At 32.7% G+C, this 15,519-nt stretch overlaps 1 protein-coding gene across 6 annotated transcripts in view; it reads right to left on the bottom strand.

The window, feature by feature from the left end:
• The window catches only part of JMJD1C (jumonji domain containing 1C), a 380,729-nt gene that overhangs the window by 250,004 nt on the left and 115,206 nt on the right, over positions 1-15,519 (bottom strand). Inside the window, exon 1 of one of the 6 annotated variants that reach the window (XM_073240987.1) lies at positions 6,507-6,523. The exons of the other annotated variants lie outside the window; for them this stretch is intronic. Coding sequence (XP_073097088.1) covers positions 6,507-6,518 — 12 coding nt within the window. The 5' untranslated portion in view covers positions 6,519-6,523. Of the gene's footprint in view, positions 1-6,506; positions 6,524-15,519 lie in introns of those variants that run through there. 6 annotated transcript variants of the gene reach the window in all.

The raw sequence follows: 15,519 nt of genomic DNA, 5'->3' as shown, positions 1-15,519 counted from the left end.
GTGGAATTGTTGGGACATATGATAAATTCTATGTTTAACTTTTTGAGGAATCAATAAACAGTTTTTACACAGTAGCTGCACCATTTTCCATTTCCACCAGCAATGTTATGATGGTTGCAATTTCTCCACAGTCCTGCCAACACTTGGCTCTTTTCTTTTTTTTTATTACAGTCATCCTAGTAGATGTGATGTAAATCATCATTTTAATAAACAAGTATTATATACTCTGTATAGCCATATTAAATTTTCTATGGTGAAGTAAAATAGTAAGTACCAATTCTTGAAAGGAGTCCACATGTATTCACATCAAGACATAACATTACTAGAATGACAATCAAAACAACTAAAATTAAAAATATACATTACAGTATATAAGTCTAGGTTCTCAGAATTCTAAAGTGGTCTGCTCTCACAGGGATAATCTTTCATCTCCCAAAAGGCATTCAAATATTTATCAAAGATGATCAGCATTATTATAATGGCAATAAAAGCAATACCAGTAACAATAAAAACAACATATACTTTAATAGTGCATATTTTGTGCTAGGCACATGTATTAAGCCATCTGATCACTACAGACACCCTGTAAGTAGGATTATTATTGTCAAATTTTTCAAGTGTGGGAACTTTAATACAGAGTAATTAAACTAGCTGTCCAAGATCAATCAGTTAGTAAATGATGGAGTCGATGAGAGCAACAAAATAGCTGGTAAGAGGCTTAACAGCAGCACAGTCCCTATAAGCTGCACAAGCACATGTGATAAATCACTGAACAGAGTTATATTTGGGTAGGTGACTCCTTTGTGGCTGAAAGGTAGAAGACTACATACTTAATGACCTTGAGATTTACCACTTTGAGTCTGCAAGTTAGATCCCTCGAGGGAAAAACAAGGAAAAGGGTATATGAAAATAGTAAAAGAGTAAAATAAGAAAGAGAAACTATGTTTGTTTTCAATATCTATACTGCTTATTCCTCTTATGAATTATTTACCTAATAATCTTTTTATAATACTTGAACAAACAAATATGTATCAAGAATTGCAAACTATTTGGATCTGGAAGTTTCAATAACTTTGTTTACATTCAGTGAAAAAGAACAATATTTCTGTTATGCCAATTCATTTCTTTATTACATTACAAAATCCAATATGTATATGCTACTATCTTTTAGGTAAATTATGTATACTATTTAATGTAATATCATTGATGATGATGATCATGATCTTAAGTCAGCCTGGGCTGCCCTAACAATGTCATACAATGGGTGGTTTAAACAATAGAAATATACTTTTTCACAGTTCCAGAAGCTGAAAGTCTGAATTCAGGGTTCCTGCACAGTCTGTTTATGGTGAGGACTATCCTCCTCTTGGGTTGCAAACAAGCTGCCTTCTTGTTGTATGCTCACATGACTTCTTCATAAGTTTAAATTTATATCCAGTGTAGTAGAAGATAATGCAGAAATGTATTTCATAAAACTTTCATGAGAATGGCTAATGTATGTAATACCTATATTCTGTAACATGTATATAACAGCTTTATTCATAATTGCCAAAATATAGAAGCAACCAAAATGCCTTTTAGTAGATGAATAAACAAGTTGTGGCACACCGATGCAATAAAATACTACTCAGTGATAAGAAATAAAATGGACTACTAAGGTTATGGAAAGCCATGAAAGAACCTAAATGCATACAGCTAACTCAAAGAAGTTACTCTGAAAAGGTTATATACTTTATGATTCCAAAAACATGACATTATGGAAAATGCAAAATTACTGGTACAAAAAAAAGATCAATAGTTGGTAATGGTTTGTTTGGGGAAAGTGAAATGTATAGTTGGAGCACAAAGGATCTTTCAGGACAATATAGTGGTTTTGTATGATACTGTAATTATGCAGTTGTCAAAACTCATAGAACTATATAACACAGTGATGTGTATTATGGACTTAATGTAAATCACGAACCTTAATAATGTACAAGTATCATCTCATCAATTGTAACAAATTATCCCACTAATACATGATGTTAACAATAATAAGGGAAATTGTGGAGGGAGATTGAGGTTAATCGAAACTCTCTTTACTTTCTGTTCAATTTTGCTGTGAACATAAAGCTGCTCTAAAGAATAAAGCCTATTAATTAAAAAAATATAATTTATTAGTTTAATTAACTGGCTGTGATATGGCATGTAATATATTTGTTTAAAATAATCAGAGAAAGCAATAGTCCCTTTCCATCAAAATGAGATTCTAGTGTCACAGAGGGCCCACTATGAGTTCATATTTCAAAAGAAAAGAACTGAGGATGGAATATTACTTCACAGCAGGGACTGTGTAGCTCAGCCCAGCATAAGCACATTTAAATAGAATAAGGAATTACTACAACAACTTTGAAGAATCCAGAGGATGCAAGGGATAGACAAACCATTAAAATTGAACAAATTCATAGTAACACCTATCTATAGCCGCAATAGGGAAAAGGTCACCCTAGGTAAAGAGAAATTAGAATTATAAATTTACTTCCTTGTTCTTGAAACCAAAAAATTAATTTGAAGGGCTTCAAAAGAAAACAGACTGTCTTTACATTTTAACATAAATCTATTAATGGACTTTCTAGCCCTCTTACATAGAGGGCCTAAAACTAGGTCTTTGGAAATAAGCAAAGGTGTGTTCTATTTTGGTCTCTTCTCTATAGATTATGCTCTTTATGTCTGCACAGAACACACAGAGCTTTCTATCCCCCAAAACATGTCAAAGGTAACTTGGCAGCCAAGGAAATTTGAAATTTGAATGTTTACAGACTCAAGAGTAAAGGAACTGAGGCCTAAGAAGTCCAAATGATCTCTACAAGCTAAGCACCAAAATCTGCAGTGATACTTGTGTCTTGGAACACAGCACAAATGGGTGAGACACTTAATAATGCATTTTGCAATGGCCCTTAGTAATCACACCTATTATCCTTGAATACAGGTATAATATCAGAAAGGTATATGATAATGGTGAAACATAATTAGGTCATTCTCCTATACCTCATAGTGTTACCATTTTTAGAAGGGAGATTTATATGAGCTTGTGTTGTCATCTTCTTCATTAAAATTGCCTATCCACTGAGCTATTTTAGCTATTCTCTCCACATCCGAGACCCACATAAAATTGTTTGTTACATCACCTCCTATTGGTGAGTCTGAAATATAGCATTACTAGTTACCAGTAACTGATAAATATCGTCAATATAAAAAGAATTCCAATTCTAGCAAAAGGAAAGTGTGAATATATCGTACTTCTTAGCTACTGTTGTACACTAATTCGGCCTTATAACATTTTCAAACATAACTCCTGAAAACCTACCACAGTGATCTTTGGAATAATACCAGCAAAGATCTACTACAACCTCAACGTCTTCTCTGAATTCTGTATCCTTTGTGTAACTCCTTTAAATAAAATATGGCTCTTCTTCAAATACAGTGCTTTTTGCTGGCACTTTTTCAAGTTATGACCATTTTCTCTCCCATATACCTTGTACTACTGAGTTTAGAATTGGAGTAGGCTCCTCTTTATTCCTCTGCACAGATCATTCTCCCTCCTTGATCAATCATCCTACCCCAGTCACTCCCCTGGTTATACTTTTTCCATAACCTCAATTTCAAACACTTCACTCCTGAACGCCACCTTCTATGTTTCCAGCTCACTCACAATTCTGGTTTGACCAATCACTCTCAACCCAATCCAGGACCTATACTTTCGACTATTGTTCTATGATACAATTCAATTATAAAACCTATAGAACTAAAAGCACTTTGTAAAAAGTTAAAATTATCTAAGAATGATGTACAGATTTTTCTTTATGTTTTGTTAAAATTTTCAGGAGTAAATATACATGCCAGTTTTAAAATAACTTTGGAAGTTTAAAAAAAAAGTTCATGGAAGAAAATTACCTTTAGGCAATTATTCTTCTCTTTACCTTTACCTCTGTTATTCCTTTAAACCATTTTCTAGTCTCACTGGTAAAATTTATACTGACATAGCTAAGAATGGCTTAAATTACTATGTAATGGTAGGACTGTGAGGAGTATGAAAAGGATGTTCTGAAAATTTGCCAAAACTAAAAGATTAAAAAAAATCAGCCAATATAACATTTATCAGGGCAGAAGCATTAAAACAAATGTCATATTGTCTTAAACAAACAAACCCGTGTGGAGTGCCTACAGTTTCTGCTTTCTAACACTCCAGTGTGGAGTGTTGATTGATTCACAAATTCTCTCATTTCATCATTAGCACATCCCTACAAGTTAGGTACTGTTGACTTTATTTTAAATTTTAAATGAGGATGCAGGCTTAGAGGATTAAGTAAATTGCTCAATGCTGCATAAATACAAATGATCAAAACTAGGATGCAATCACTCTCCTTTAAGTAACAATATCATGTATGCAATACAAGAAAATTTTGTAAAGCTATGATAAAAAATACACTAATGATGTAACTTTTATTAAATCTAGATATATACTATTTTCAAGTTTGGAAAATTGCTAGTAATAAATGAATAAGATATATTTCTATAATACTCAAAATTATACAAATATATTTCTTCATCATGGATAAAAATGTATGCTTTTGTTATTAAACAAACTTTTCTATTTATCATTAGCCTTAGGATTTTAATAAATGAACTTACCTAAAAGCTAAAGAGCTTATCTAAAAGCACACTGGGAAGTTTCTCACAGAGAACAACTTTCTGTATATTTACAGGAATATCTCTAAATTCATCATACTAATGTAGAAACATCAGAAGAAAGCTTCATTCTTAAGACAGAGAATGATGTTATGCAACCACAGAGCCATAGATCATAACCACATTGAGGTATAAAGTAAAAACTTTCATCACTGATAGTTGTCATTTAAAATGCTTTACAAGGTAGATGTATTATTTACGTAAACAACTCAACTAAAAGAATTTCAGTTTCAAACTGAAAATAAGTATGCTAGTACTAACAAGTAGAATTCATTTTCTTATAACATGGTAACATAACAAGGAATGCCTTGATGAATCCAGTAATTATCATAGAACACTAATGAGTATTTTTTATTAGATGAAACTTTTCAATTCTGAAACAGATATGTTAACAGTTAAGGAAGGTTCCAAATACAGAAAACTAAGCCTCACTAGTAGGGTTAAGAAATTCAATCTATAGAACTCAGTTCCATAGATCTGAGGTGTAAATGCATTAAATCTCAAAGGTTCACAGGTTCCTTACTATCTGCAAATCTCTGGAGTAAGAAATAATACTCAAAGTTACTAATGAGAAAATCTATGACATACCCCATATATTCAAATAATTTAGCACAAAAGTGCTGTATTATAAATTTAGCTTTTTCCCCTCCCCTAATACAGGAGGAAAAGGTTGTCTCCCTCCTAACAATAATGATCTTAAGAAACAAATGAAAATAAAACTGATTTTAAAATACTACTAACCTAAAATCTTTAATAAAAATGCTAGAAATAAAGTACTATTAAAATAAACAATGAGAAAGAGGTACCTGGGTAGATTCACAAAAAGTAATGAGACTGTATATATAAAATTCATCTGAAAAGAATGCTTTTAGGAGTATCTTAATGAGCCATTCCCTCCCATCAGGATGGAAAAAGTAAATATAACTCCAAGACTTCAGGACTATTTCCTGCCATGTTGCTCCAAAGTATAAACTAGCTTCTAAGAGCCCCAGCTGAAAACTGGGAAGAATCTGTACCTACATTCAAACAGTACCACATTATAAATCAGACTTGTTGTATTCTCACCACTCCATTTGTATTTTAGCAGTTTAATGGGTGTATTTTAGAGTCTTCCATTTGTTGTGCAATAAGATATTAAAAATTCAAAAAGGTAAGTCATCCTCCTTACTTTAAGCCCCTTTATTAGGTTCCCATGGACCAGAATAAAGTCTAAACTTACGTTGTTTGACAAGATTCTAAAAAAACCTACTTTCTGCATTCTTCTGATCCTGCTACAACCACTAGTATTTTACTACAGATTGGTACCATGATTTTCTTCCTGTTTCTAAAATACACCATGTTCATTCTGTTCCATGGTGGAAAAAAAACCATAAGATAAAACTTCACTTCAGTGATTAAAAATAATAATGAAATAATGTTTGAAACCTAAAGAAATGTCAAGAGAAAGAAAGATGGACAGATCAATCTCTGAAGCTATGTTTTAGCTCTTTAAAGAACAAAGATCAGTGTCAGAGAGCTGGAAGTGTGTCACCAGGAAACTCAAGACTGCCCTAGGCTAATATAAATTGTCCTACTACTCTCAAATGCACATTACTTATCCAAACTGTATGAACATTTAAACTCTTGAAGTATATTTCCAAAGTGCATTCTAGATAATATCAATTAATACCAATGATGAATTAAGTGCACTGAGAATTATTATTTATAATCTAAGACACTGAAGGTCTTAAATTCAGATGATACAGTTACTTAAGTGATTCAGTCTTCTGCATCATTACCTTCCAGGTCATACATTACAGGGGCAAAGAGAATATTCTTGGGAGTCCGAATGTTGAGACCTGGAATGATAAAATTTCTTTGAGCTCAGTTTTTAAATTAGCAAAACAGAGGTAATAATTAGTATTTCAGAGGGCTGTTGTAAGTATTGAACATTACTATCTAAGAAAAGGATTAACAAAGTAACCAACACATGTCAGCTTCTCTTTCCTTTTTTTCTTGACCTAAAAGTATAATGTACTTCATAAGGACTAGAAAGATGATGTTTGGCTACAGATTTGTCACCTTGATCAAGACTGCATTGTACTGAAATGTTAGAAAGGGGAAGGAAACACAAAATGCAGTTATTCAGAAAAAGAACAAATTTAATTTTAAAAAGAACCATCAGAGAAATTGGCCAATCTCGTCCAAAACTAGAGAGAGAATACAAGAAAGAGAGAGAGAGAGGGAGAGTAAAACAGACACAATAATGTTAATCTTGGCTTTATGTAATACAATGTCTACACTATACATTAACTTTTAAGTTAAATTTAATATTTTAACATAAAGAGGTAAAAATATATCTTCATTTGAGAAAAACAACAAAAATGGAATTTGCTACTGGAATACAGCAACATCTGTGTAATTTATCTTTCAGAAACAGACAAAAGAAGAAGGATTACTGAGTAGCAGAATGTAAAGGCATCCAGAAATCCATGAACTCAAGGGTGATAAACATGGTAGTTTAGGACAAAGAAAAACTAGAAGCTATAATATTTATAAGTATATAACAGAAATTGGCCATACAGAGAACGTTTTCTTAGCATTAAATTTTCAGGTGCCACACAGGCAGTACATACAGAAGGGTGAAAAGAAGTATCCACTATGTTAACACTTGTTCTAAGTCCATTTTTAAAGAAATTCGATCCGAAAGTACAAGTCGTTGCTATTTAACAGTTACAATGGATAAGGATTACTAAGGTGCAGTTCTTGCTCCCAAGGAGACTTATAATCACATTTCAAAATGACTGCAATAAATATTTAGATAGCAATTTTCATAAAAATAATACTATATCATACAGCTTTTTAATTTTAAAATGTTTATATAATACATGTATTGTGCATTCTCTCAACTCATCCTACAAAGTACATAGCAGGTACATTTTAGAGCTGAAAACTCTAAGACCCAGAAAGATTAAGCAATTTATCCAACATTATATAGTTAATAATTGGTATAGCTAGAACTCAAACCTGAGTCTACTTTATAATGCCACACATAGCTCCAAAAGGAAATAGTATTCAACAATGTAGATGGGAAGCCCGAAAGCAAAAAGTTACAGTTTTTGATTATATAGATGTGGATAATTCTAGTAAGAAATGGGTGGAGATATTCATTATGAAAGTATGAACTCTTATTAAGTACCTTCTTATCAAAATTTTGTCTCCCAGGGCCTGATATACTTCAGAAACTTAATAGTCAGTGAACTAAATAATGAAGGTGATGAGTGAGTGAAACAATATGCTACATACAGTTTTCCGATGTTAAGATTTTAAAAGACATATATAAATGATGGAAGAAGGGAAACAAAGCTAAGAATATTTATGAATTAATATCATAAACCTTATTGATAATATTGTCAGAATAACTAAATTTTATAAATAATACAAAAGAAAACCAAACAGGATCATTAGCTGCATAAATGTAAGAGGATGAACCAAGAATAAAGTAGGAATATTGCATTGGAAAGATGATGTAATGTTAACAGATGCAGAGAGAATAAAGAACTACTCACACCTCCTCTTTTGCATCCATCTTCTCCACCAAGGAGAATTGAGTAGAGAACTGGAAAAGGCAGAACAAACATAGTTAAAAAGTAAATGAAGTTGAAATGAGAAAAGAAGACAGTAAGAGAATACCTAGCCACTTTTTAATTTAGCTTTTGTCTACAAAGTCCAAATAATCACAGGCTTGAATTTAGGCATGCATCTCTAATGTGTGTAATTCTAAAACATCATAAGAAAACAATTTCTATTAGCATGTATAGTGTGGGGGGGCACAGGGAGGGCTGTGCAACACAGAGAAGACAAGTAGTGATTTTATAGCATCTTACTATATTGATGGACAGTGACTGTGAATGGGGATGGGGATGTGGGGGGGACTTGGTGAAGGGGGGAGCCTAGTAAGCATAATGTCCTTCATGTAACTGTAGATTAGTGATACCAAAATAAAATTAAAAAAAAAAAAGAAAGAAAACAATTTCTAAAATGCACTAATTGTGGATATGAAGAAAAATTTTTTTAGAAAATTATGTCAGAGAAAAAAGATTCTTCAAGTTTAAAAGGCTGTTGACAATCTATTAATGTCAACCTATATCCAAGGTACAAAACCTGTGATTTGCAAGATGGCTTCTAAGCACTGAAAAAGAAAAAGATTATACCAAGAGCAAATTTTATTTCACTACAAGTGATTGTAAACTTTTCCTTTATCAAAAAATTTTTTGTTTTTTGGTAGGTTAGGGTAACTAATACACAAAGTCTATAAAATTAGAATATTGTAATGAAAGATCCTGAAAATACTTTTAGGAATGCAAACAATATAAGCTCATTAATAATACACCATACCAGGTACTCCTAGCTGGATGAACAACAATTTATAGTAGTAATCAAGAACTAAAGTAAAACTGATTGAATGTCTTCAAAAGTAATCTACAGGGCTCTATTCTCACACTTTAGTCAAGATAACCAGATGACTTAACAGGATTTAATCTTAAGAATAATTAACATGTTGGAATTACAAAATCAAGATTCCAAAAGATTTCAATAGACTGAAAAAATGGGCAGAATCCACTAAATATTAAAATAACAGCAGTTATATAAATACATAAAATAACAGTAGTAGTAGGTAACATCATGAAATTTAAAAAAAAGTTAAGCTAAAGAGAGAATATGGGAAAGCTGATAAAAAGTCCAGTTCAAAACAGAGAAGTTTCAAAAACTGGGTGAGGAGAAGACAGAATTATTAGGAAGAATGACAGCCAGTTTAAACAGCAGCTAGACTCACAGATCTCTCCCTGACTCTAGCATAGCAACTGCCTCCTCTCCCACTGTGGCAGAAAAGGAGGGTTTTTTTTCCTCCTAGAGAAAGATTATCAGAGGGTCTATGGACCAGAGAACATATTAAAGCAAGTTGAAAGCAGAGATTACTACTGAAACAGAATGATTAAGTGAAAGTTTATATAATGAAATATGTTGAGAACCCCATCCTCCAACTTCCAGTTTTTTACCTCAATTAGTGTAACTTTAAGAGCCAGGGAAAAGATTGGTAGATTTATCTGGAAAACCTGACCAGTTTAAGATAAAGGACACCTAAATACATAGATATTAGGTGTTCCCCAGGGAAATGGTCTAATCTTCAAACATATAAGATTACAATCAACAAACCCCACCCACACAATCAAGAGCTCCCAAAGTGCTTTTTTAAGTGTTAAACTATTAAATATGAATAGTCAGAAAGAATCATCAGATATTTCATGGGAGGAAAAGAAAACATCAAATACAAAACACAGAGACTGGAAGAAAACAAGATTCTGAAGGAAGAAGAAAACAAAAAATTACAATTAATATTTGCAGTAAGAAACATAAAACACAGAAACAGGAGGCTATCATAAAATAACCATTTGGAGAATAAAAAGGTTTTAGGAAATTAAAATATAACATCAGAAATAAAAAACAATTAGAAAGTTTAGAATATAAAGTTGAAAAATTTCCCTCTAGCACAAATATAATACGGTAAAAAGAGAACCGTGTGGTTCCATATCCCAATATAAAAGTTCCAGTAAAGAGAAAAACAATACAGAAAACAGGGAGTTGAAGAAACAATTCAAGAAAAATTTCCAGAACTAAAACTCAAAGTTCCCAGACTGAAAGTCAACTACTTGACAGCAACACACATGGATGAAAACAGATGTATGTACATCAAGAAACGTCATTATGAAATTTCCAAGTACAAACAAAAGAGAAAATCCTATGCTTCTTTCATAAAAAGATAAAAATACAGAATGGTGTGCTTTTCAAAAGCTACAGCAGAATCTGGAAGACATAAGCTCAATGCTTTTAAAATTCTGAGGGAAAAAAAAATCATTCCTATCTCTAATCCTGAATTCTGTACCCAGTCAGGTATGAGTCAAGTTTGAAGGTAGAATGCAGATTCTTTCAGATGAACAGCCATTAAAAAATGTTCAAAGAGGCAGTCCTTTTTAAAGAAATTACTAGATGATATATTCACCAATACAAGAGAATAATAAAGCAAGACATGGAATCCAAAAACAGAATCCAAGAGAGCCAAGGGAATCACCAGGATAATGACAAGATCTTAAGACATCTGGAGAGTCCAGATATAAAGGCCCTAAGAAAGAGTATATAAGTAAGATTAAACTGACAGAATACCTTATTCACATACCTGAATGTACTGAAAGGATATAACTTGGGGAGTATATATATGATTAATGACAAGTACAAAGAAAAATAAGTAAAGGAAGGAATGCAACACAATTATTAACTCCAAGAGAAAATAATAAAAAAATATTTTCCAAGAAATTAAAAGGCAACTAAAAACAGTCTTTGTATAGTCATGATAATATAAACATCAGGTGCCCATCTAACCAAAATCGTATGGTGGGATGCAGTTTATCTAGTTTTGACATTTTTATCTATTCTTCATATTTTGGAAACAATTTTTAAATGTTTTTCTCTCCTCCCTTGCATGTTAATTTCAGAAATACATAAGGTTTAATAAGTATTATTGGCATTTCAAAAGAACAGTCATTAAGGAACCACCTATAACTGAAATCTTACTATATACAAAAACATCATGGATAGAAAGCTGTAAGAGCAATGGAACTCTATCTGGGATGTTCAGTAACACAGTACCTGGCACACAATAGGTCATCAATAAATAATGTTCAAATAAATAAAATTCAATCACATAAGGAACTGTCTTACTTTCTGGAAATATTAAAAGGTCTTACAGCCCTTTTGTGAATATGTGGAAGCATTGTCAAATATCTATCTGGAAAAAATAAATGAGCAGAAGGCTAGTCTTAATTTAAAAACCCCAAAAGGCCATAACATATAACAACATGTTATTGCACCAAGGTACAAATTTAATCTCACATACTTCATGGCTTTTGTGCAGAGGAAATTACTATGTAAATGAACTTAGTTGAACAAAAACCATCCACAGCCCAACACAACTATGGATTTCTCCTAAATGAACACATTTTTTTAAAAATTTCAACTTAGTCTAATATAATATTTGCAAAGTCTTAAAATATACCAAAAAAAAAAAAAAAAAGGTTAACAGTGTTCATGAAGGAAATAATAAGTGAAGAGGTATGATACTGGTGATATTTGTGAACTTGGGAACCACTGCAAATAACAAGGAACACATGAGGAACTGGAAACATGTTAACTAACAAATCAAAGACACAAAACTGGTTAATGACAGAGCCAGGACTAGAAATCAGCACTCTCCTATCTTCTAATCTAATCATCTTTCCAGTGTATCATATTGTCCTTCCTTCAGTTAGCACTTTCTTTTTAAAGATAAAGAATATACTGGGCCCAAACCAGCAATTTTTATGTTTTTATTATATATTATTTTTATCTCTTATTAAAAATTCTAGCTATCACAGGCTTTTATAATACTTGCCCTAGAGTACACTGATCAAATGATTATCTTTTCTTTTCAGGCCCAAGAGAACTACAGAGGTCTAGTGGAAGAAAGTGAGTCAGAATGAGTCCTGTCTTCCTATCTGGAACAATTTCAACCATTTTTTGGTCTAAATCAACTTTCAGCCAGGCAGGCTAGACAGTTCAATCGTCACATTAAAAATACTGTTCACTGTAGAACTCATGGGGAAAGACAAGTAAATCCTGTTATTAATTAATCTTGTGTCTCATTTAAAGAAGTTTCAGGTGTCAAGAACAAATGGATTATCTTTTTTTCTTACTGCCTGCCCGAAATGATGCCACATTTGAGTTTGCTTGGAATGTGAATCTCCCTTTAACTTTTGGGTTTGAGGGATTTCTGACAGCTCTTTTTTCTTCTCAGAGTAGATCCACTGGATTAGGTGATCTAATCACTAAAGTTATCTTTATCATATCAACTAACCATTTTAATGGATTACCAGTGTTCCAAGTGCGTGTACTAAAATGTATCTATTCGGTTCCTCAAGATACTTGTGTATAAAATATTTTGACTTTCAAAAATCTGGAATACTTATAACAAATATTTTCTTCTTTAAAAAATATCCCTTTTCAGGTTTTCATAACCCTAGATTCTGCTGATTCCCCCACTTGCTACTTATGTATCTCATTTCCTGTATACTAAGAAGGTATATTCCAACTCGGGGTCTTGATGTCACAAAATTCTATTTCTATATTTAATCCTTCAGAGAAATTATCCTCTCATATTGCTTCAAGTATTATTTTATTCTGTCACTTACCAAAGTCTTGAATAAAGGAGGCACTCAAGATATGTTGAAATAATGGTAATGACTCCCAGATTTGAATCTCTAGATATATTCTCATAAACCTTTAGTTGTTTATTCTCAATGATACAGCTCCATGCAATAGTGTTTCATCCTCATTTCAAACAATGTATCATCTTTCCCTAATGAGTTCTCTTTCTCATATACCATATGTACCATGAAGAATATTTCCCATCTTCCTGCTATAATCCTTGGGAATTATTTTTTACCCTAATCTTCTCTTTTCCCTAATCATTCTCCTCCACTTACATTTATTCTGTCTTCACAATCAGGCCCATACTTGATTCACATTCCTCATTATTATAACCCTATCCCTTTCACTGCCACAGCCTAGTTCAACTCCTAACTACCTTACATTACAAGACAGTAAAACAACACTGATAAGGAACAGTCTAGGTTCAAACAGTGCTCTTAATAGTTGTGTGAACTTGGGAATATTATTTAGCTTTTCTATGCTTCATTTTTCCCTACCTGTGCAAAGGGGTTAATAATAGTAACTACCCTATATGGTTTTTGTGAGGATTAAATGAATACATACAAAGCATTCAGTACAATGTCTCACATATAGTGAGCTTTATATATGCCTAAATGTTTCATAACTATTTTATCTGCCTTCAATTGACTTTTTTCTACAGCTCACCTACTACAACCAGGCTAATTTTCTTAGAACATTTCCCTTTTGTCCTCTCACTTTATTAATGTGAAACCTGTCATGACTATCTTGTGAATCCCAAGATCAAGCATTTAAGTCTCACATTTATAGCTCTCCATTACCTAGTTCAGGAGTCAGCAAAACATGGCCCACAAGCCAACTGCCTATTTTCATACGTAAACTTTTCTTTCAACTTCACTTGTTTCATTAATATTTAACATATATTTATTGAGGACTTTTTATGTACCACAGTACTCTAATAACAGGGTAACATTAGGAAACAAAAAGAAAGCCACAACTCTTACAGAGCAGATATTTTCTTTTAGAGGTCAGTAGACCAAAAGTAAGAAAGCATACACAAAAAGCGTTAAGTCTGATTGATGATAAGTGATCATCAACAGAGGTAGCTAAGATGACAACATGGCAGATGAATGTGGTGCTACTTTAGACATAATGGCCTTTGTAATGAGACAACATTTGCACAGTCTTGAACTAGAATTCCGGAGTCTTGAACCACAGAAATATTTTAGGGAAATGCAATCCCAGAACAGAGGAAACTCAACCCTAGAAGAGGGTATCTCCTTAAATTTGTAACCTAAATGCCTCATTTGCCTCACTCTAATCCCAAATCATGTAATGACTTACATGCAGAATATATAAAGACTCTGTACTAATCAAAAAGGTAAAGACAATCTAATTTTTGAAGTGGGCATTAAGATTTGATTGGGCACTTCCAAAGAGGATATAGATCCAAACAGGCAAAAAACATACGAAAAGGTACTCAACAAATTACTCATCAATGAAATGCATATCTGCAGTCATATACACACCCAAGAGAATGGCTAAAATTTCCAAGTGAATAGAACTTTATTGAAAACCAAAACCTGGGAAGAACCCAAATGCCCATTATTTGGAGAACAGCTAAATAGTGATGTGTTCATATAATGAATTATTACCTGGGCAATAAAAAGAATGAAAATCTGGTATATGAATGAATGTTTCGGTTCTCTAGGGTTGCATTAACATATCACCACAACACTTGGTGACTTAAACAACAGAAATTTATTCTCTCAAAGTTCTGAAGGTGAGAAGTGTAAAATCAAGGTATCATCAGGGTCACACTCCCTCTGAAGGCAAGGAAAGCTCCTCCGCCTCTAGATCCTTCCGAGGGTGGAGCTGCCATCATCTAATTTCATACTTCTGGCCTCCAGAACTGAGAGAATAAATTTCTGTTGTTTTAGGCACCAAGTTTATGGTGATTCATTATGGCAGCCCTAGAAAACTAGTATCATTAATTTCATAGATATTATACAGAATTCAAAAAGCCACTGCATGACTCCCTTTATTTCACGAAGTTCAACGACAGGCAAATCTCATCTATGGGGACAGATTTCACATTAGCGGAATAGAGAAGGAGAAAGCTGGGAAGGAATTCTAGGGTAAGTATGGTGTGTCAGAAACATTCTGTATTTTTTTTGGGGTGGTAGTCATGTGAGTAGATAAAAATGTATTTTTTTAAATTAAACAACAGCGTATATTTTGAGCATAAAAGAAATAAGAATCACAAAACAGTTCCTAAATAAATTATTACTGAAAGGCTGACCAGTTCAGAGCTAACTTAAGACTTAAACCATTTTAGTCAGGCAGACTGAAACATGCAATTTAGAAATACCTAGTCTCATCTTTTAACATACATGTTTGTCTATATACCTTGAAGAGATAATGGGAAAACAGGTCAAAGAGAAGCACTTTTCAGTATTTTGATATGATTTTTGTTTGGACCTTAACAGGTCTGGTGCTGAATACCAAAATAGATAGATTTGGCTTTTGCCA

Source organism: Manis javanica, chromosome 7 (assembly GCF_040802235.1).
Source record: "Manis javanica isolate MJ-LG chromosome 7, MJ_LKY, whole genome shotgun sequence".
Classification (NCBI taxonomy): domain Eukaryota; kingdom Metazoa; phylum Chordata; class Mammalia; order Pholidota; family Manidae; genus Manis; species Manis javanica.
The sequence above is the reverse complement of the archived record's forward strand: the minus strand, read 5'-3'. Positions and strand labels throughout refer to the sequence as shown.